We start from the raw sequence: 24,396 nt of genomic DNA, 5'->3' as shown, positions 1-24,396 counted from the left end.
ATGGCAGGAGCCAGGTGCTTATCCTGGTCTCCCATGGGGTGCAGGGCCCAAGGACTTGGGCCATCCTCCACTGCACTCCCTGGCCACAGCAGAGAGCTGGCCTGGAAGAGGGGCAACCGGGACAGAATCCGGCGCCCCGACCGGGGCTAGAACCCGGTGTGTCGGCGCTGCAAGGCGGAGGATTAGCCTAGTGAGCCACGGCGCCGGCCCAACTGTCAAGAATTTATCTGGGGCTGACGCTGTGGTGTAGCTAGTTAAAGCCTCAGGATGTAGCATTGGCATCCCTTATGGGTGCTGGTTTGTGTCCCAGTTGCCCCATTTCTGGTCCAGCTCTCTGCTGATGTGTCTGGAAAAGCAGTGGAGGAATGGCCCAAGTGCTTGGGTCTCTGCACCCCTGTGGGAGACCTGGAGAAAGCTCTTGGCTCCTGGCTTCAGCCTGGCCCAGCCCGTGTCAGTGTCACCATTTAGGGAATAAACCAGCAGATGGAAGACCTTTCTCTTTCTTTGTCTCTCTAACTCTGCCTTTCAAATAAATAAAAAATAAATGTTAACAAAAAAGAATTTATTTTACTCTCTCACCAGCTCAGTAGCACATTTTGTAGGTTTGAGCAAGTTAGAAAAATGTTCTTCTTCTAGACACATGAACAGATTGCTGAGTAAAGTATAAGCTGAATTTCATTCTCCACTTGTCCCTTCAGTTAATGTTTTTTTTTTGGAAGAATGAGGTGGCTCTATCAGCTTGTATTGTTGTTGTTTTGCTAATGACACAGTAGCAATCCTCTATCTTTTTGATTTGTATTCTGTGTGTAAACATTAATTTGAATTTTGTTACAATTTGGGCCATGTTTAGCCAGTTACTTGTAATACCATATTTTCCTCTTTAGTTTATATGAAAGACAATTAGTGTGTGCTTCTTTGAAAGTAAAGCATTAGTAGTAACTTTATTTCAGTGTGGTCAGCTAAACGCTCTGAAAGGTCTTTCAGCTATAAAACAGTCAGATCCTGAATATATTGTTAATGGATTACTGAACTTACAGTAAGTATGTTAAATTTTTTAGGTCTTTCCTCACCTCTTTTCCTCTATTTTCCATTTCTATATTCCTCTCCTCTGACCACAACCTGCTCTTCCAGTCAAATAACAAATTTTAATCAGAGTGGAGCTGATCAGTAGCAAACACAGGAAAAGGGCAGGTTGCTCTCAAAGGCAAATTCTCAGTATCAGTGATAAAATTGATTACAAAGCCTTTGGCCAGCAGCAAGATTGGTTTGCTGAACCTCAGGTTTCTTGCAGTCAGTGGAAGGAATGCTTGCAAGAGGAAAAAGTGGTCCCAAGTTCATAGATCCCCTGGCTTCCAGCAGAAGAAAATTAAAATATTCTCTGAAGGATAGCAACTATACTAGGTCCTTAGGAATTCTGAATACTAACATCAACCAAATAAGTTTTCATAATAGACAAAACTAAAAACAAAACAAAAGAAAAAACTCTAGCCTACAAACAGTGAACAATGAAGTAAGTTACCATGAATTAGCACTAAAAAAATGTGATTTAGACTCCTCTCACCAAAGACCCTTAAAATGTTGGAATTGGATAGTAATATAAAATATTTATGGGAGCAGGTTTTTGGCCTAACAGTTAAAATGCTGGTTGGGATTTCTTCAGCCCAAATCAGAATACCCAGGTTTGAATCCTCCCTCCTCTCCCAATTCCAGCTTCTACTCATGGTGAACCTGCTAATGTGGACCCTGGGAGGGAGCAGGTGATCCCTTAAGTGATTGGGTCCCTGCTGCCCATATGGGAGACATGATTGAGTACCTGGCTTCTGGCTTTGGCTTGGCCCAGGCCTGGCCATTGTGAGCCATTGGGGCATAAGTAGTGGGTAGGAGCTCACAGTTGGTCTTTCTCTCTCTCTGCCTCTAAAAAATAAATATTTATAATCTAATTTTTAAAAAAGATTTGTTTTATTTATTTGAAAGAGTTACAGAGAGAGGTAGAGACAGAGAGAGAGGTCCTCCACCTGCTGGTTCACTCCCCAGATGGCTGCAACGGCCGGAGCTGTGCCAATCCAAAGCCAAGAGCCAGGAGCCTCCCCCAAGTCTCCCACGCAGGTGCAGGGGCCCAAGGACTTGGGCCATCTTCCACTGCTATCCCAGGCTATAACAGAGAGCTGTGTCAGAAGAGGAGCAGCTGGGACTACAACTGGCGCCCATAAGGGATGCCGGCGCTTCAGGCCAGGGCTTTAACACGCTGTGCCACAGCACTGGCCTCTATAATCTAATTTTGTAATGCTTAAAGAAATAAGAAGATAGACCAACAAAAATGTGCAAAATGTCCAGGATGATTTGAAAAAGACTAAAAAGCTTTTTTATTGAAAACTTTGTGAACTGAAATTTATTGGAAATGTTAAAAAGTAAATTAGACCTAACTGAGGAAAGAATTATCAAATTGGCAGTTTGACCTGATAAATTTTCAAGAATACAGAGAAAGAAGGGCAATAAAGATATTAAAATAGAAGTCAAAGGATAGAAAATATTAAAATAGAAGGTCAGATATGTGATATTGAACCCTGGAAAGACAGAGAGCATGGAGCAGAAAGAATAACAGATTCTGTGTGATAAATTTTCTAAGCTAATGGAATACATGAATCCATCAATACAGCAAGCCCAATATACAGTGTCAAAAACAAAACACAGCCCTTTAGTCAAACTTTGTAAGTCCAAAGAACTCTTAAAAGAAGCTGGAGAAGAAAGATCACTTACAAAATACATAAAATGGACTGACTACTCAGCAGTAAAAATGGAACCTAGAAGATGGTAGAATATTATTCTTGAAGAACTAAGCACAAATAACAGCCATCTTGTTATTATAAATCAGCAAATGATCTTTCCAGAATAAAGGCTAATAAAAGATCTTTTCAGACAAATGAAAATAGAATGTTTATTCCCAGTAGATGTTTACTAATGTTCTTTCTTAAAGGTTTTCATTAAACACTCTAAAGGTGATTTTTCTGGAAGAAGGGACATCATGATCCCAGAAGGAAGGAAAGGAGCACACAGAAATCTAACACATGTGTAACGCTTAAACATATTATATTTGTGTGTGTGTTTAGTTAATTTGTGGCATTAAAAGGCCAAAATAAACAACACAAGCAATAACATATGAGGGGAGTGATGAAAGTTATCTTAAATGCTTTTGTAAGAGGTCAGATAAGATGGTTAAATTTTCAGTTGTAATAACTAAAAGAATAGAAATTGTATTATCTCCCATAACCAAATAGAAGGAGAATAATGAACTAGGAATACAAGCAATACAATACCAATTTTATAAAAACCCAATGTGGAGGTTTCTTAAAACACTAAAATGGATCTACTATGCCATTCCCACTTTTAAGAATTTATCTGAAGGAAATTAAATTAGCATATGAGATACCTACACTCCCATGATCATTGCAGCAGTATTCCCAGGAGCTAAGATATATAGTCAACATTTATTTATACCATTGTTGAATGAAGGAGTAAAGAAAATGTGGCACATATATACAATGGAAAAAAATTACTCAATGCCCCCTACCCCAACATGTGCAATAAATTGGATGGACTGAAGATCATTATGTTACATGAAATAAGCCTGATGCAGAATGACAAATAAATCCTGTATGTTCTCATAGAGGAGGTTAAAAAGAAGTTGATTTGAATTTCAAGTTGTGATTACTGAGAGGCAGGGAATGGTAGGGGAAGGTGGGACTGGGAGGTTGGTAGGGTACCAGAACACAGTGTCCTTCAACACGTTGGGGAAACTATAGTTCATCATGATGTATCATATACTATATAAAGAACTGGAAGAGTAGAGCTGGGAGGCTCCAAACTTAAAGAACATATAAAGAAATGGAAATGCTAATTGCCCTATTTGGACAATTTATACTGTCTAAATGTTGAAATAATGCCCCCTATCCCATTAAAATACGCACGTGTTCCATATTAATCAAAAATTTAAAAATAAAATACTAAGAAATAAGGAGCCAGAAAAAATGAAAATGACAGCAGAAAATAAATATTTGCAATTGGAGGACATCAAGTTGAGTGAAACAAGCTGGACAAAGAAGGACAAAATGTTGCATGTTCTCTCTTACACGTGGGAGCTAAAGTTTAAAAAACAAAGCAAAGAGGCCAACGCTGCTGCAATGCTGGCATCCCATATGGGCCCCGGTTATAATCCCAGGCTTCTCCACTTCCAATCCAGCTCTCTGCTGTGGCCTGGGAAAGCAATAGAAGATGGACCAAGTCCTTGGGCTCCTGCACCCACTTGGGAGACCGGGAAGAAGTTCCCAGCTCTTGGCTTCGGATTGGCCCAGCTCTGGCCATTGCAGCCACTTGGGGAGTGAAGCAGTGGATGGAAGACTTTCTCTCTCTGCCTCTGCCTCTCTGTAAATCTGCCTTTCAAATAAATAAATAAATCTTTAAAAATAAAGCAAAACAAAAACAAAATAAGAAATGCCTGTGTGTATCACATTGCAGCTACAGTGTTTTGTCAAACTTTGCTTTAAATCTTTGTTAAGCAAATATACTACTTTTGGCCGGCGCCGGGCTCACTTGGCTAATCCTCTACCTGTGGCGCTGGCACCCTGGGTTCTAGTCCCAGTTGGGGCGCCAGTCCTGTCCTGGTTGCTCCTCTTCCAGTCCAGCTCTCTGCTGTGGCCCGGGAGGGCAGTGGAGGATGGCTCAAGTGCTTGGGCCCTGCACCTGCATGGCAGACTAGGAGGAAGCACCTGGCTCCTGGCTTTGGATCAGCGCAGCGCCAGCCGAAGCGGCCATTTGGAGGGTGAATCAACAGAAGGAAGACCTTTCTCTCTGTCTCTCTCCCTCTCATTAACTCTGCCTATCAAAAAAAAAAAAAAAAAGTGATATACTACTTTAAGGATCTGTGACTATTTTAAGATTTACTATATATAAGTGATACTAACATTTTTTCATTTCATTATTGTTTATAGTCCTTGCCAGTATTCCTGTTCATTTTTCTTTTTTTGTTGTTGTTGTTGAACTCTTTATTTAGTGGAGCATTAAGCCTTTGACTATAATGTGAATTAAAAATGTTATCTCAAATAAAAAAAAAATGAAAAAATGTAAACCTAAATGTAAGAACCTTTTAAAAAAAAAAAGATTTATTTATTTATTTGAAAGGCAGAGTTAGAGAGGGAGAGAAAGAAAGAGATCTCCCATCTGCTGGTTTATTCCTCAGATGACCTCAGCAGACAGTACTGGGCAGGAGCCAGGAGCTTCATCCCGGACTCGCATGTGGGTGACGGGTGCCCAAGCACTTGGGCAGTCTTCTGCTGCTTTTCCCAAGCTTATTGTAGAAAACTGGATGGGAAGTGGAGCAGCTGGGACTCAGACTGGCAGGTAAAAGGGATGCTGGCATTGCAGGCACAGCTTTACCCACTACACCACAATGCCAGCCCCAAGAACTATTTCACAGCCAGTCTAAATTTAAATAAAAGATTAAAAAGAAAGTGGTGGGGCTGGTGCTGTGGCGCAGCGGGTTAACGCCCTGGCCTGAAGCGCCAGCATCCCATATGGGTGCCGGTTCTGGTCCCAGCTGCTCCACTTCTGATCCAGCTCTCTGCTATGGCCTGGGAAAGCAGTGGAGGATGGCCCAAGTCCTTGGGCCCCTGCCCCCTAATGAGAGATCCAGAAGAAGCTCCTGGCTCCTGGCTTCAGATCAGCGCAGCTCCGGCCGTTGCAGCCAATTGGGGAGTGAGCCAGCGGATGGAAGACCTCTCTCTCAAAGCCTCACCTCTCTGTGTAACTCTGACTTTCAAAAAAAAGTGGTAAGAGCATTCCAGATATATTAATTTTTTTTTGACAGACAGAGTTAGACAGTGAGAGAGAGAGACAGAGAGAAATATCTTCCTTTTCCATTGGTTCACCCCCCAAATGGCTGCTACGGCCTGCGCGCTGTGCTGATCTGAAGCCAGGAGCCAGGTGCTTCCTTCTGGTCTCCCATGCAGGTGCAGGGCCCAAACACTTGGGCCATCCTCCACTGCCTTCCCAGGCCACAAGCAGAGAGCTGGACTGGAAGAGGAGCAACTGGGACAGAACCGGCGCCCCAACTGAGACTAGAACCCAGGGTGCCAGCGCCACAGGTGGAGGATTAGCCAAGTGAGCCGTGACGCTGACCCCAGATATATTATTAATCCAATGAACATAAATGAACTAAATTCACTATTAAGTCAGATTATAAATTTGAATATTTTTTAAAAAAACTTAATTCTCATTATAAGAGACATACCCAAAATAATAAAACATGAAAAGTTGAAAGTGAAGGTATAAAATATGACTTGTTATGCAAATATGAATCTAAAGGAAAAAGGGGGTAGTTATTAGTATCAGAAATAAAGACTTTAAGATAGAAGGCACTGTTATAACTAGAGATAATGGTTTATGTAACCAGGAAGGTATAAACAATTTCTGGTATCTACTACTTAGATACCAGAGGAGGATATGCTGTTGCAACTGTATCTGAGTGCTGAATCAAGTCTTTGCTGCTCTGCTTCTGATCCAGTTTCCTGCTAATGTGCCTGGGAAGGCAGCAGAAAATAGCTCAAGAAGTAAGCCCTTGCCATCAATGTGGAAGACTTGAAAAAATTCCAGCCTCCTATCTTCTGCCTGAAGTAGCCCTAGTCATTGTGGCCATTTGGGGAGTGAACCAGCAGATGGAAGATATCTTTCTCTTTTTGCCTCTCCCTTCTTCCGTCACTCTGCCTTTCAAACAAATCTTAAAAAAAAAAAATCATGGAGAAATTGACAAATCTACCATCACATGGAGGGTTGCAGTAAATGTCTCAATTATTGATCAATTACATAAGCGACAAGTTAGTAAATTTCAAAAGGATTTGAATAATGTGGATTTTATTGAATTGATATTTATTAAATATTGGAATCAACATTTAGAAAATACCAGTTTTCTCCAGGGTAGGTGGTATATCTTAAAAATTTGACTAAGCATTACTATATAGAGTGAGTCTCAACAAATTTCAATGAATCAGTATCATAGCACATTTTATTACCAGTTTCCAGTTAAAAGTATATTGCAGAAATAGTAAATAAGCCTCATGTTCTTGGTAATTTTAAAAACATTCTTCTAATTATTATTGGGTAAGAGAAGTTATTGTTTGGGGGAAGTTAAAAATAGAGCTGCTTAGTAATGGAAATACATTTTCAGAGTACAACAGAAGATTTAATTCAAGAGCAATTGAATAAAAAGCTTGTATTAAAAAGAAGAAAGACTGAAATGCTGTGACATAAGCAACCAACCTGAGAAGTAAGAATGTGAGGTACAGATTAAATCCTAAGAAAGGAGAAAGAAGAAAATGAAGAACAGGACTTGATCAACTGAAAAGCAGATTCAGTAGAATTAAAGCAAACACAAGTTAGATCTTTGAAAAAGACTTATAAAATTGACAAACTCATTAGATGAATTCACAAATAATATTAGTAACAGTGGTGAAACATAATTATGGGTACAGGAAGCTTTTAACAGATAAAATCATTTGAAGTAGGCCAGCGCCGTGGCTCAACAGGCTAATCCTCCGCCTAGTGGCGCCGGCACACCAGGTTCTAGTCCCGGTCGGGACGCCGGATTCTGTCCCGGTTGCCCCTCTTCCAGGCCAGCTCTCTGCTGTGGCCCAGGAGTGCAGTGGAGGATGGCCCAAGTCCTTGGGCCCTGCACCCCATGGGAGACCAGGATAAGCACCTGGCTCCTGCCTTCAGATCAGTGCAGTGCACTGGCTGCAGCGCGCCGGCCACGGTGGCCATTGGAGGGTGAACCAACGGCAAAGGAAGACCTTTCTCTCTGTCTCTTTCTCTCTCACTGTCCACTCTGCCTGTCAAAAAAAAATATTTGAAGTATTTTTTCTGAGATCAATAAAGTAGGAAATTTGAATACATTTCTAGAAAAAAAGTCTACTAAATTCCTACTAAAAAGCCTACAGCATGCATTGTTTCTTAAATTGATAGAGGTTTGTTTTATTTACATGTGTGCTTTATGTATTATATATGAAATATGTTAAAATGTAAAAAGATTCGTTTTAGTATTTTTTTGTTCTAGTACTATTGGTTGAACTCTGTAATTAACACACAGTTATTCCTAGGTGTTTAAATTTTAACTGAAAAGTGATCCCTGTTAAATATAAGAGTAGGAATAAGAGAGGGAGGAGATGTACAATTTGGGACATGCTCAATCGGACTTGCCCCAAATGGTGGAGTTAGAAATGTGCCAGGGGATTCCAATACAGTCCCATCAAGGTGGCATGTGCCAGTTCCATCTTACTAGTCCAAGTTATCAATTTCAGTTCACAATTGATCACACTGATAGGTCTAAGAGTCAAAGGGATCACACAAACAAGACAAGTGTCTGCTAATACTAACTGATAGAATCAAAAAGGGAGAGAACGATCCATCATGGGAAGCGGGATACACAGTAGACTCATAGAATGGCAGATGTCCTAAATAGCACTTTGGCCTCAGAATCAGCCCTTAGGGCATTCGGATCTGGCTGAAGAGCCCATGAGAGTATTTTAGGCATGGAAAGCCAAGACACTCTGGAAACAAAAACAAAAACAAAAACAAATAAACAAAAAAAAAGAAGACCTAAATGAAAGATCTCTGTGAGTGAGATCCCAGTGGAAAGAACGGGGCCATCAAAGAAGGAGGTACCTTTCTCTAAAGGGAGGAGAGAACTTCCACTTTGGCTATGACCCTGTCGGAATAAGATCGAAGTTGGCAAACTCTAAAGGCTTCCATAGCCTTGGCAACTCATGACTAGAGCCTAGGGAGATTACTGACGCCATAAACAAGAGTGTCAAATTGTTAAATCAACAACAGGAGTCACTGTGTACTTACTTCTCATGTGGGATCTGTCCTTAATGTGTTGTCCAGTGTGAAGTAATTTTATAACTAGTACTGAAACAGTGTTTTACACTTTGTGTGTCTGTGTGGGTGCAAACTGATGCAATCCTTACTTAATATATACTAAATTGATCTTCTGTATATAAAGAGAATTGAAAATGAATCTTGATGTGAATGGAATGGGAAAGGGAGCGGGAGATGGGAGGGGTGCGAGTGGGAGGGAAATTATGGGTGGTGGAGCCATTGTAATCCATAAACTGTACTTTGGAAAGTTATATTTACTAAATAAAAAAAAATGTAAAAAGATTCCATTGAACAAAGACCAGCTTTCCTTAAAAAAAAAAAAAATTGGATGAACCTGTAGATGTTCAGATATGTGAATGGGATTAATACAAATATGATAATTTAGTGAATAAAATAGTTACTAAGATAATCAGACCTGATTCTTGATTAATAATATAAATTGAAGGAGGTTTTTTTAATAGTTGGGTATACTATTTATTTTAGTGATATAGCATATCAAAGTCTCTAATATAATGACTGGTACATAGAAAAAAAATTAGTAATCAGTGGTTTTATTCTTGCCAAAAGATTAGTAGGAATGAATCTGTCTGCCTTTTAAAAACATGTGTTCCCAAAATGATTGTTTTGTATTACAAAAAATGCTTAACATGGCTGTAGTTAGTACGCTGTGTGTAGTAGTATTCAATTTCTTTTGTGCAGACTAAACACTTCAGTTAGTGTTGAACAAAGAAAATTATATGCTCTTGTTATGTGTGCTTTAATTTAGATGCTTAATGGCTTTTAATGTTACAAAATAAGTTTATTATTATATTATGATCTCATTTGTATTATATTGTCTTGCTGTTCCATATTTGTGGTGATATGGTCATGGTTTACGAAAACAATAATCCCTAAGAAATAGGTCATTAACAGTAGTTAACGATTACTTGTGATCTATGGTAATGACTGATTTCTTTGGGATTATTGCAGTTATAAACCATAATTACAGATTATTACAGCAATAATTATTTTGTTAAGGAAAAAATGTTCTGTGCCTGAACAGCTGCTAAAACCAGTACCCTGAATGTTTCAGAATAAATAGAAAAATGGAAGATTGTAATGGAAACTTATTTATGAAATGCAATTTTACAAAATATAGATATGAAACATATATCAGATTTTTTTCTAAATGTAATTTAGATTTATAGATTTGCATGGTTCTTTAAACTTTGTGGTATTAATTCTGTTACCAAAGTAACGTTTTTGTGTATATTTAAGGTATACAAAATAATGTTTTCATATACATAGCAAAATGAATACTGTAGTCAGGCAAATTATCCTGTCCATCTCCTAGCATGGTTACCTGTGTGTGTAAATGTGTTTTTGTGTGTGTCTGTCTTTCTCTGTGTATGCTGAGAGCACCTAAAGTATACACTCTTTCTAAATTTTCAGTGTATACAACAATGGTTTTAACTGTGGTCCTTATGTTTTACATGAAATCTCTAGACTTAACCATACTATATAACTGCAGATTTGTGTGCTTTGACCTTCTCTCCATTGTCTTCTCCCTGCCCCCTGGCAACTACTATTCTGCTCTCTGTTTCTGTGTATTAACCTTTTTAAAAAATTCACATATGATACTGCATTATTTTTGTGTTTGGCTTATTTCCCAAAGTAACTTCTTTTTAAGAAAGATTTATTTATTTATTCATACATTAATTTAAAAGGCAGAGTGACACAAAGAGAGAGAGCCAGGATCTGGGTCTCCCATGTAGGTGGCAGAAGCCCAAGTACTTCAGCATTCTTCCACTGCCTTCCTGGGCACATTAGCAGGGATCTGGATTGGAAGTAGAGCAACCAGGACTTGAGTTTGTATGGGATGCGGGTGTCACAGGCTACAGCTTAATCCACTCTGCCACAATTTTGGCCCCTTAGTACTTAAGTTTATAAGGGTTAAGAAATATCTTCTTTTCTGTTTCTTTCATGTAGAAATTGTTGTCTAGAACAAAGAGAGATTGAATATGCACTCAGTTATTTTGTTAGTAGGCTTCTATTCAGAATTTACCATAATTTCAGAAAAAATGCTCACAATTTAATATCCACTATCTTTCTCTAATTTTTTTATGTCAAAGACTTAATTTCAAGGTCACAGGATAAAATAAATAATAAAAATTTTAATTTGAGGAAATTCATGGCTTAGATTTAATAATTTAGTCTTTTTATTAGGCAGTGTTGTACAATATCCCCATTTCTCTGTGTATGGAGTATTTTTCTGCCTTCCCACCTGCCCTACATGTTAACACATATTTAGTTGTATCCCTGCCACAGAACATGACATCTAGGAGGCATTCAGCACATGTTATTCTGATTGTCTTTTACTTAGAATTTTTTCTTTGGTTTGGAGAGTTTCTTGCTTGTTTGTTTTAAGCATAATATTATAAAAGAATATATGACTAATGGTAACTATCTTTAGTTGTAACAGGCTTCTTTGGTAGAGGAAAGAACTTAAATAATTCTTAAATATTGTGTGACTTCATTTTCTTGAGCAGCTTTAAAGTAAGGTACAGAGCGGACGTATAAATGTTACATATTGGTGTATCTTATGTATTTTTGTACATATGATATACAACCACCGTTACAAATGGGACAGCAATTTGATGGTAATTACAGCCAACATTTACTGAGCACTTACAGCACTTCTTAGTCATTATTATGAGTACATTACATATATTATATCTTTTAGTGCTTGTCACACACTATGATGAAGTTATCATTCATGTATTTCAAAATAAGGAAATTAAAGCCAAGAATTTAAGTAACTGGTATAATAAGTATTAAAGGCATGATTTGAACCTGGACTGTGTTCTTGGCAGCTAAATTAAAAGAGACACACAAAAACAGAGACCTCCTGTCTGTTGGTTCACTCTCCAGATGCCTACAACAGCTCAGGGCTAGGCCTGGTCAAAAACAAGAGCCAAAAGCGAGGCTCCAGGAACTCAGCCCAAGTATCCCATGTAGGTGACAGTGATCCAGCTATTTGAGCCATCACCTGCTGCATCCCTGGTTGCACATTAGCAGGAAGCTGGAATGGGGAGCAAAGCTGGGACTTGAACTCAGGCGCTCCAACATAGGATGACAGGCATTCCAAGCAGCATTTTAATCGCAGTGCCAAAGCCCACCCTGCTCTGTTGTCTAAAAAGCTACCAGAAATTATGTTCCTGGTGGAATCTCTGTCCAAGTAGGTTTGTTTTAACAGGAGCTTTGTTTACGTTAATGATAAGCCTTCAAAGTAAGTTTGCTTATTTTAAATTCAGCTAGTCTACCAGTATTCCTTTCTTGTGTCACGTATACTTGGTTTTGCAGTAGGTGCTTTGGGGGTCAAAAGTGATATAAAGCTTCCCCCTAGAAGTGATTCAAAGGCATTTGCAGTCTCTTCTGTCATCAGGGCTTGGGTGATGGCTAGAGAGCAGTTCAGTATTAGGAACGAAAGTGTGTCAAACGCTTATAAAATAAGTGGGGTTATAAAATATCAGAGATCTTCATAAAGGTGATAGAAAAATGTATATTATGAAAAAACTACATGGCTTTAGATTTTTTTCTGCACCAGAATAAATTTATCTTTCAATTTATTTTCTGTTTTTTTTTTTTTAAATATCCTTGTACTGTTGGCTCATCAAAGTCTGTTGAGCTAATTGAGAACTGTGTTATTTGAGAATTCTCTTTTTCCATTATGTAAATGATACTTCAAAAGGAGGTATAACATAATGGTTGGAGAATGGAGTCTTAAACATCCATTGGCCAGATTTGAATCATAGCTCTACTTTTTAATAAAGATTTCTGACATTAAATGGATATAGATATAGATAGTACCCATAGGTACAATGTTTAAACAGTACCTGGTACATAGTAACTGCAGTGTGTTTGCTGTTATTTTTAATAATAATAAAGCTTACTTTAAACAAAACCAGTGTCGGCTGGTGCTGTGGCTCACTTGGCTAATCCTCCGCCTGCGGTGCCGGCATCCCAAGCTCTAGTCCTGGTTGGGGCGCCGGATTCTGTCCTGGTTTCTCCTCTTCCAGTCCAGCTCTCTGCTGTGGCCCAGGAAGGCAGTGGAGGATGGCCCAGGTGCTTGGGCCCTGCACCCACATGGGAGACCAGGAGGAAGCACCTGGTTCTTGGCTTCAGATCGGCGCAGCACACCGGCTGTAGCAGCCATTTGGGGGGTGAACCAACGGAAAAGGAAGACCTTTCTCTCTGTCTCTCATTGTCTAACTTTGCCTGTCAAAAAAAAAAGTCTCTAAAAATAAAAAAAGTTATCCATCAGATAGAAGAGGTATTTACATTTAAGTATTATTATTATTATTATTATTTTATTTTTATTTTTTTAGTGGGAGGTAAAATAGCAAGGTTTATTAGGGAAGGGACACCTGTAAGGATGGATGGGCACCTCTCCAGACAGAGCCTGAGAGACTGGGGAGGATAAGTATTATTTTTTATTTTGATAAATAATTTATAATAGAGTGTTTTGTAAACAAATGAGTAAAATTTTACACTATATTCACCAAAAATTATGCTTGCAGTATTTCAGATTCACATATATTACACTAAGCATGTAACTTGTCCTATGCATAATTGGAGTATAGTCTATTAAGGACCTCTGAGAATCTGAGAAATACAGCCAAGTCTAGTTATTTGATAGTTAGGTTCTATAAAGTCATTATGAACACTGAATTAGTAAATACTGAGCTGTAGCCCCACCACGTCTCCTTTCACAACATTTTCATCTACTAATCAACCTCATTTTATAACTTTCTGTTTAAAAAACACCTGATTTAATATGTATTGCTTATTGAATTACTTTAAACTCAACCAGTTCCAACAGCACTACAACTCATACCTGAACAAAACTCATCTAACATATGTTTTCTTTATGAAGCACATAGCAGGCTTTTAAAATTTAGGAACACTGTACAGCTTTTAGCATTATTCATAACCAAGAAAAAGCACAAAAATACTAAAACTTGTGGTGATAAATAGACCATAAAAAGAGTACTTTTTATAGTCTGAAGCTGAGACAAGAAGGCAACTGTGTCACTTTGTTTGACCTGAACATGGAATATGTGCATTGGACAACTCAGAAGCTTCAGTGCAAGTATTGATTTGGGGTTATAATAAATTTTACCAAATAGGTGAATTTGCAAATGATGGAATCTGTGAATATTGGAGATCAATTGTATCCTCATCTTGTATTGATTATGATTGGAGAAGTTGCTTTTTTTTACTCCAAGCAATAGAAATATAATTACCATTAATATGCATTTTAATAATAAATCTGGGGCCAGAGCTGTGGCTCCCTTGGCTAATCCTCCACCTGCGGTACTGACATCCCATATGGGAACCAGGTTCTAGTCCTGGTTGCTTCTCTTCCAGTCCAGCTCTCTGCTGTGCCCCGGAAGTGCAGTGGAGGATGGCCCAAGTGCTTGGGCCCTGCACCCACATGGGAGACCAGGAGGAAGCACCTGGCTCCTGGCTTCGGATCGGCGCAGCGCCAGCCATAGCAGCCATTTGGGGGGTGAACCAACGGAAGGAATACCTTTGTCTCTCTCTCTCTCTCTCTCTCTCTCTCTCACTGTCTATAACTCTACCTGTCAAATAAAAAAAAAAAGTTATAAAAAAATAAATCTACTTTTTAATGAGTTTGCTAAGTTGATGTGGTTAACTTTTTTTCTGTTTCATGCTGTGTTTTCTGTGTAGTGACCCTTGTCTACTGATAACCTACTGTGTTCCAGGTGCTGTTTTAGGCTCTGGAGATGCAATAACGAGCAGACAAAAATACCTGCTCTCAAGCCACTTATGTTCTATTGGAAGAGATAGATATCAATGCGAGATAAATATGTAAATATATACTATGTTAAAAAGTGATGTGCTAAATAGAAGAATGAAGCAAAAAGGATATGAAATGCTAGGGAATTTTATTATGGTTATCTGTTTCTAAAACTTAGTGACTTATCCAATAATAATTTCTCATGTTCTGGGACATGGGAAGCTGGATGGGTTCTCCTTTGACATTTTTCAGGTGCAATAATCAGATGACATTTGAGGCTAAAGTCACCTGACTGCTTCTCTGTTCTCTAGGTCTAATGTCTGGGCTGGGAAGCTTGGAGCATGGCCTCTAACAGAGCATTTCTCTTCCGTACATGGCGAGCTCAGGCCTTCTAACAGTATGGTGGGCTCAGGTTTTGAGGTCTCCTTACCTTGTGGCTGGTTTTCCCAGAGTGAACATTCCCTGAGAGACTAGGGGAACCTTCCAGTTGTGTAAAAGGTAGGCCTGGTTCTGGAATGTTGTGATGTCTGGCGTATTCTTTTTGTCAGGGCAGTCATAGTACAGACCAGATTTATAAAGTATTAGAAAAATAGACTCCACATCTTGCATACAGTGAGGAAAGGACTTAGATGGATACTTGAGGATATGCTGCTATTCGAGCTATTGAAAATTGGTAGGGGTACCAGTGCTGTGGCATAGTGGGTTATGCCTCTTCTGTGGTGCTGGCATCCCATTTGGGTGCTAGTTCATGTCCCAGCTGTTCCTCTTCTGATCCAGCTTCCTGCTGTGGCCTGGGAAAGCAGTAGAAGGTGGCCCAAATGGTTGGGTCCCTGTACCTGTGTGGGAGACCTGGAAGAAGCTCCTGGCTCCTGGCTTTGGATCAGCTCAGTTCCAGCCTTTGTGGCCATTTGGACAGTGAACCAGCAGATGGAAGATCTTTTTCTGTCTGTAACTCTATCTGTCAAATAAATAAAATAAAAATCTTATTAAAAAAAAGAAAATTTATAGGATGTTTAGATAAGACCTGCCTGAAAAGGTGAATTCAAGTAAGACTAGTCAACATGGTTGTACCTTTCCCGAGTTATATTAAACTTTGGGAGTACAGGCAAAAAGTTGGTGGGATTTGGTTCTAAACAATTAAGGTTTTGTAAATTATGTCAGCATGGGAAGAGTTAAATATGTACATAGAGCAGAGATTGGTTTGAAAGTAGGCAACCAGGCTGCCAGATACTAAACAATTATTAGTGAAAAAGAGACTGGCAAACTTGTAGGATACAGGATCAGTTAACAAAGTCCAGTAGTATGTTTATATATTAGCAAAGAACAATTGAAAATGAAGGGAAGAAAATGAGTCCACTTACAAAAACATCAAAAATAGATATAAATTTAATTTAAAAAAGAATTGTAAGCCTTAAACAATGACACTGTAAAACAGTGTTGAAAGAAATTAAAGATCTAAATAAGTCGAAGTCTTGTGGTCATGGATTAGATTTAGTAATATTAAGTGACTAAAATGACAATACTCCTCAAATTGATCTGCAGGTTGAGTACAATCCATGTCAAAATCCTAGCTGCCTTCTTTGCAGGAAATCAACAAACCAATCCTAAAATTCCTGTGGAAATTGACAGGATCCAGAATAGCCAAAATAATCCTGTGAAGAGTGAAGTCACATTTCATGATTTCAAAATTTGCCCCAAAGCAACAGCAATCAAAGACAGCATAGTGCTAGCATTCAGGTAGGATTATAGATTAATGAGATAGAATTGAGAGTCCAGATATAAACCCTGTAGTTTATAGTCAGTTGATTTTTGGCTGGCGCTGCGGCTCAATAGGCATTATAATCCTCCACCTTGCGGCGCTGGCACACCGGGTTCTAGTCCCGGTCGGGGCGCCGGATTCTGTCCCAGTTGCCCCTCTTCCAGACCAGCTCTCTGCTGTGGCCCGGGAGTGCAGTGGAGGATGGCCCAAGTCCTTGGGCCCTGCACCCACATGGGAGACCAGGAGAAGCACCTGGCTCCTGGCTTCGGATCAGCGCGGTGCGCTGGCTGTAGCACGCCTGCCGCAGCAGCCATTGGAGGATGAACCAATGGAAAAGGAAGACCTTTCTCTCTGTCTCTCTCTTTCACTGTCCATTCTGCCTGTCAAAAAAATAAAAATAAAATAAAAAATAAATAAAAATATAGTCAGTTGATTTTCTAAAATGGTACCATGATAATTCAGCGACAAAAGGAAAATATTTTCTTTTTTAAAATATTTTATTTATTTATTTGAAAGTTAGAGTTACAGACAGTGAGAAGGAGAGAGAGAGAGAAAGGTCTTCCATCTGCTGGTTCACTCCCAAAATGGCCGCAATGGCGGGAGCTGCACCGATCTGAAGCCAGGAGCTTCTTTTGGTCTCCCACATGGGTGCAGGGGCCCAAGGACCTGGGCCATCTTCTCTTGCTTTCCCAGGACATAGCAGAGAGCTGGATTGGAAGAGGAGCAGCCAAGACTAGAACCAGCAGGTGGAGGATTAACGTACTGCGCCACAGCGCCAGCTCCAAAAGAAAAATATTTTCGACAAGTGGTTCTGGGACTATTGGATTCCCGCATTTGAAAAAATGAAGTTGGATTCCTGTTTCACCAGAATTATGGTGTAATTGGTTAAGCCGCCACCTGAGATGGGCACCGGAGCCCTGCTGCTCCACTTCTGATCCAGCTTCCTTCTAATGTGCTTGGGAAAGCAGTGGAAGATGGACCAAATCCTTGGACCTCCACAACCTATGTGGGAGACCCACAAGCAGCTCCTGGCTGCTGGCTTCAGACTAGCCCAGCTCTGGCTGTTGTGGCCATTTAGGGAGTAAGCCAACAGATGGAAGATCGATCATTCATTCTCTCTCTCTCTCTCTCTCTCTCTCTCTTTCTCTCTCTCTCTCTCCCCCCAAAACTCTGCCTTTCAAATTAATAAATAAGTCAAAAAGTGTTCAAACTGCAGGTGTCATTTGACTCACCAGTTCTACTCCTAGGTATGCCTAAGATAAACAAAACTATACATCCACATAAAAACATGTACATTGATTTTCATAGCAGCATTATGATTACCAAAATAGTGGAAACAATCTAAACATCCATCAACTTAATAGAAAAATAAAATATAGTAAGAAAACCCTAAAAAGTGGAATATCATTCAGCTGTTAAAAGTAAATGAAGAACTGATACATGCTACATCATAGGTGAACCTTGAACACATGCAATTAGGAGATAGTCAAAATGACCACATGCTTTAGGATTCCATTTGTATGAAATGTCCATAATATGAAAAATATAAAAAGAAATCATGTAACTTAGTAATTGCTTAGAGCTAGGGTGAGATGTAGAATGACTTCTGATAAATGTGATTTATTTTGGAAAGTATGGAAATATTTTAAAATTAGATTGTGATAATAGTCCTGTGAATTCATTAACATACATTGAATTATTTACTGTAAGTTGTATGATATGTGAATTATATTTCAGTGAGCTGCTAAAAAGTTTCAGTAGAGGCTGGTGCCGCGGCTCACTAGGCTAATCCTTCGCTTGCGGCACCAGCACCCCGGGTTCTAGTCCTGGTTGGGGTGCCAGATTCTGTCCTGATTGCTCCTCTTCCTCTCTGCTGTGGCCCAGGAAGGCAATGGAGGATGGCCCAAGTCCTTGGGCCCTGAACCCACATGAGAGACCAGGAGAAGCACCTGGCTCCTTGCTTTGGATCAGCGCGGTGTGCCAGCTGCAGCGCGCCAGCCGCAGCAGCCATTGAGGGGTGAACCAACGGAAAAGGAAGACTCTCTCTCTGTCTCTCTCTCTCACTGTCCACTCTGCCTGTCAAAAAAAAAAAAAGGTTTCAGTAAAACAAAGGATTGTTGAATTTGTAACCATCTTTGTAGATTGTAAAATCGCTAGTGATTACCATAGAAATCATGTAAGAAATTACCATGGAAATACTGTTGGAAAGAATGACAGAGGGCCAGGAACCAATACCCTTTAAAAAATAAGGGGAAATAACTGAAAAAAACAGATAATTGCAACACGAAGGAGTATTTGGTAGCATAGTTTGAGTACATAAAATGTAAAGGTAAGTGTTTTAATGATGAAGAGAGGGAGAATGTTCTGGATGTGGAAATGAGGAATATGAAGAATGTTTGCTGAATATCCAACACCCCCAAGATACTGGAGGTATGAAAGAGAGAGCAGCTATTGAAAGGACTTAATGAGGAAGCAAGGTCATCAGGGGAGCGCTTATGGTACTAAAGGCTTTGTATTGACGGTAAAACACTTGAAGTACATAAGGCAACTTTCTGAATTCTATCAGTTTCCTACATGGGCTGTTTGTTTTAGTACCTTTTCTTTCTACTGATTATACATTTCATGAAACTTGAGTATGTTTTATGATGGATTGCTGGATGAAATTTGTAGTTCTTATTCTGCTTAGTCTGTTTCACATCTCCAATGTACAAGGATGGTGAATTCTAATTAATTTATTGTTGTTTTGTGGTAGAACAGCTATGTGCATACTTGCCAGGTTATATTTCTAACTTCCAAGAAGTTTGTCCCCTTAATAGACTGTTTTTGCTCCAAAAATTATGAGGGAGTTGTTGAACTGTGTAGTATAATAATCACTGCTGGTGTCCATTGGAATATAGGAAGAATATGTTCTTTTTTAAAAAATACATTTGCTTCTCCTCCCCAATTATTCAAACAAGCCCAGGTAGCCTTTTTCTTGACTGTTTAATTCAACATTTTAAAAACAAAAACAAAAACAAAACTAAGTTCTCTAGAAAAGATTTCTCATTTAAAAAAAATGATTGCAGTATCATAAGATAGCATGTTGTCTTTTGCCCTAGAATAGCACAAAATTTCTTTTTAGCAAGATATACTATGTTAATTGATCATAAAGATCTTAGAAAATTTTTGGAGAATCTGATATTTAGATTGATGAATCCAGAGATGAAGTCCTGAGGGAATAAATCCATTGCTAGCTGTTATGTTCAAAGCAAGTACAATGTTCAAAATGATCAGACTAGTCCTATCATGACAGTGACCATTCAGAAAAAGATACTAGTCATCGCATCATAATAGTATTTTCTGACTGAATAACAGCTCTGATATTAGATATTACATTTAGTATTTTGTTGTCATTTTTGATCATAAATCTTAATGGTAGAAGTTAATTTCTCCATTTTACAAATGAAATCCCTAAGATGCAAAGAGGTAAGTAACTTATACAAGATCATATATTAAATTCATAGAACAATTCAAATATAGTTCTATGTGGCTCTAAAATCTACCATTTTCATGTTATACTGTCTTAGTAAACTTAAGACCCAACTCTCCACTTTCTGTCAAGAACTGAGTTTACAATAGTGTATAGCTTGTTTGAAAGAATAGATCATTCTGCTAATTTTGAAATTTTCTGAGAAATAAGTTTGCTTTTCTTATCACTTTCTAAGCTTTTTTTCTTTCTTGTTTTATATTAGGACGTCTTGCATGGCTGGTGTATTTAGTTGGGACGGTTGTAGGAGGAAGATTGACGTATACCAGTACAGATGAACACGATGCCATGGATGGAGAATTATCCTGTCGGTAAGTAACAGCCATGTCATTTATAGAAATTTACTAAATAGTTAAGGAATTTAGTTACTGAACTCATAACTAAAGCATTTTGGACATGACCTTTCCAGAAAAGTATTCTTTCCCTTTTTGTTAGTGAGAAAACCAAAGCTTAGAGCTTAAATGATTTGAAGAAGTCAGATCTCTAATATATGATAGTTTCAAATATATTTTAAACATTTGAGCAAATAATGTGATGAGGATTTAAGTTGCTTTTTGTTTAGAAGCTGATAAAACATACAAAACTTAGGGTTCTAAAATTTGAAGCAGAATTGGGGTGACATACTTCTGGTCAAAAAGCAATGAGTGTACAGTTATCCAGCACAGCTTCACTTATGATTGTTGACTAAATTGTTCATCCGAATCACCAGAGTCCTAGTAAGAAGTGATTGAATTACTCTTCTCACATTTCATTGCTAACTTGGGGAAAATTCATGTTAGAATAATATGAGTGAGTTGGTTTTCCATATGTTTTATTTTTAGTAATTTTTTCCATATGACAGAATAATACAAACTTTTGTCAAAAAATTGAAATTCAAAGAAAAAGTCTAATGTTAATCTGGACATAACCACTATCATTTTGGTAAAGACACTATAAGTAATTAATATGCATGGGTATATGTACACTGAATATATATATTTTTCAAGGTTTTAAAAATGTTGTCATACTATTGTGTGGTGAAATGGTTGATTTGGAACTATTATAAAGATCAAATGGGTTGATATTTTTTAAATACTTAGAACAAACCTGGCAGATATTAGGTGATATATTACACACACACACAGACATATGCACACATTTAAATCAATTTGAATATCATGAACATTTTATTTAGACATTAAATATTCTAAGCTGTATCATGATTTAAATAGTTTTTGAAATTTTAGGTTCTCTCTGAATTTTTCATTGTTATGAATTGCTTGAAGGTGAATATTATTTTAGTTACATCTTACTCAGATTAAAATCAATTCAGTACATTTAATTCTTAAAAGGCGAGTATAGTTGCTAGAAGGGAATGTAGCTTTTCAAAGACTTTGAATACATGTTACCAAATGCCCTTCTGGAAAATTTGTACAATATTTTATCCTCTGAATTCAAAGGCTACGAGAATTATCATTTTTCAGTAGTTGAGCACTGCTGGATTATAACATTTTTATTATTGCCAGTTTATAGGTAACAAATATCTTGTAGTTTGTATTTCTTTCGTTAGTAGTAGTGTCAAGCATTCATTTGCACTCCTATTTTGCTATTTGTATTTCTTTGTGATTTTTATAACGATATTGATGGAATAATTTACCTGATGTTTTTTGTGATTTTTTTTTAAAAAAAATATTTATTTATTTATTTGAAAGGCAGAGTGACAGAGATGGGGAGGAGAGAGAGATAATTTTTCCATTTGCTCATTCACTCTTCAGGTGGCTACAATAGCCAGGTCTGGCTAAGCTGAAGCCAGGAGGCAGGAGCTACATCCTGGTCTCCCATGTGAATGACAGGGACCCAATTACTTGGGTATTCTCCCACTGCCTCCAAGGCACATTAGAAAGAAGCTGGATTAGAAGTGGAATAGCCAGCGCTCAAACCAGCAGTCAGATACAGGATGCTGGTGTTGCAATCAAGCAAGGGTTTAACCTGCTATTCCATAACACCCACCAACCCCTTGAGATTATGTTTTCTAATTTGTTCATAAAAACTCAGTATTTATCAAAGATCTTAATATTTGCTATTCATTTTGAAGATGTTTTCTCCACGTTTCAAGTTTGTTTTTGCCGGCTTTAAACATTTATAAATTCAGTTCAAATTTTCTTCATTAAATTTTTTTCACTCTGAATAGTAAAAATGTATGTCAATATTTTATCCTAATTCTTTTATGATTTCAGCTTTTTGTATTTTATTTTTATTGTGTCTGACATTTATTTTGTTTTACATCCTTTCCCTAATTTTTTTTTTTTTTTTGACAGGCAGAGTGGACAGTGAGAGAGAGAGACAGAGAGAAAGGTCTTCCTTTTGCCGTTGGTTCACCCTCCAATGGCCGCCGCGGTTGGTGCGCTGCGGCCGGCGCACCGCGCTGATCCGATGGCAGGAGCCAGGTGCTTCTCCTGGTCTCCCATGTGGGTGCAGGGCCCAAGGACTTGGGCCATCCTCCACTGCACTCCCGGGCCATAGCAGAGAGCTGGCCTGGAAGAGGGGCAACCGGGACAGAATCCGGTGCCCCGACCGGGACTAGAACCCGGTGTGCCGGCGCCGCAAGGTGGAGGATTAGCCTAGTGAGCCGCGGCGCCGGCCCTAAAATTTTAAAAGTATTAACTAGTTAATGCCAAACCCACCACACTCTACCAGTTAAATGCCACTGGTATCATACACAAAATTCTGTCCATTTCCAGGCCTTTCATACATTTCCATTGATCTTGGAAGTCTTTTTTACCACTATCACTCTAGTAAAATCCTTAAAGTCATAGCTAGTTGTGATAATCTCCCTCATTATTCTTCCTTCGTATTTAGTAAATTTATGATAATTTTAAATAGAAATTTTCCATTCATCCCATACCCTCTTCAACATTTAAACTCTTTTCAATAGAATCTGAATATAAATGAAAGATTTTTTGTTTTTTCTTGAGATCTATTATTTCCTCTCTGTAACTCTGACTTTCTAATAAATAAATAAGTCTTAAGAAAAGGAAAATATGTATAATAGATGTTTGAAGGGCCTTATTTAAATACTTTAATTTTCAACCAAGTGAAAATTTGCCTCTGTTCCATCTTTTAAGATAATATCACATATTTGGTAAAGTTGAGATTAGTGTTCTTTTTGTTATAATTTGGTTTTTTGACATTTTTATGAAATTACACTGGTGCTGTTTCCTAAGAAAATATATAAGGAAATAAAGCAGTTGTATATTTCCCAATTAGAAAAACATTCATTGTTTCTTTATGCAGCAAACACATTTAACCTTAAGTAGGACTTTTTTTTTTAAGATTTATTTATTTGAAATTCAGAATTACCAGGCCGAGGAGGGTGGGGAGGGAGATATCTTCCACCCACTGGTTCACTCCTCAAATGGCTGTAACACTCAGGGCTAAGCCAGGCTGAAGCCAGGTGTCCAGAGCTTCAACCGAGTCTCCCACATGGTGTCAGGAGTCCATCTACTTGGTCCATCTTCTGCTGCCTTCCCAGGTGCATTAGCAGGGAGCTGGATCAGAAGTGGAACAGTCAGGACTCAAACCTGTGCCTTTATGAGATGCCAGCATCACAGGTGACGGCTTACCCCGATGTGCCACAATCCTGGCCCTTCCTGCATCATTCATGGTGCTTTTGTTGTTGGTGGTAGATGTTCATTGGCATGAAAAAATTTTCAGTTGGCTGTTGAGGTTTCCCCACCAAAGTTGAATAGGATGATCCTTTGCCTTCATGTTTGAACTCTCATATAGTAAATAAATATCCTTTCTGCAGCCTGCTTGAAGCCACATTTGTTGCATTTTAGTGCTTTTTCTGAGTATTTTACTGCTTATAATGACCCAGCTGTAGTGCTGTTTGGTTTTCCTTAGCATAAGAAGGTATATTAAATGCCTTACAGAGAAAATACATAGATTTGGTAGATAAGCTACATTCAGGTATGAGTTGTTGACGGTGAGTTCAGTGTTAACAAATCAACAATATATATTATATTTTTCGTTTTCTTTTTTTTTAAAGGGCATTTCTTTTCTTTCTTTCTTTTTTTTTTTTTATTTGACAGGTAGAGTTACAGATAGTGAGAGAGAGAGAGAGAGACAGAGAGAAAGGTCTTCCTTCCATTGGTTCATCCCCCAAATGGCCACTACGGCCAGAACTGCGCCGATCTGAAGCCAGGAGTCAGGTGCTTCCTCCTGGTCTCCCAAGTGGGTGCAGGGGCCCAAGCACTTGGGCCATCCTCCGCTGCCTTCCCGGGCCACAGCAGAGAGCTGGACTGGAAGAGGAGCAGCCGGGACTCGAACCGGCGCCCATATGGGATGCTGGCGCTGCAGGCGGAGGATTAACCTAGTGTGCCACGGTGCCAGCCCCAACGATAT

General features: G+C 38.7%; 1 protein-coding gene across 5 annotated transcripts in view; it reads left to right on the top strand.

Moving 5' to 3' along the window:
• Nucleotides 1-24,396, top strand: part of RANBP17 (RAN binding protein 17) — a 364,714-nt gene that overhangs the window by 54,761 nt on the left and 285,557 nt on the right. For all 5 annotated transcript variants that reach the window (XM_062188701.1, XM_062188698.1, XM_062188700.1 and 2 more), the window contains one exon: nt 20,219-20,324. In XM_062188701.1, the coding sequence (XP_062044685.1) occupies nt 20,219-20,324 (106 nt within the window). The remainder of the gene's footprint in view (nt 1-20,218; nt 20,325-24,396) is intronic.

The sequence above is a fragment of the Lepus europaeus genome, chromosome 4, assembly GCF_033115175.1.
Source record: "Lepus europaeus isolate LE1 chromosome 4, mLepTim1.pri, whole genome shotgun sequence".
Classification (NCBI taxonomy): domain Eukaryota; kingdom Metazoa; phylum Chordata; class Mammalia; order Lagomorpha; family Leporidae; genus Lepus; species Lepus europaeus.
This window is presented reverse-complemented; position numbering and strand designations above follow the sequence as displayed.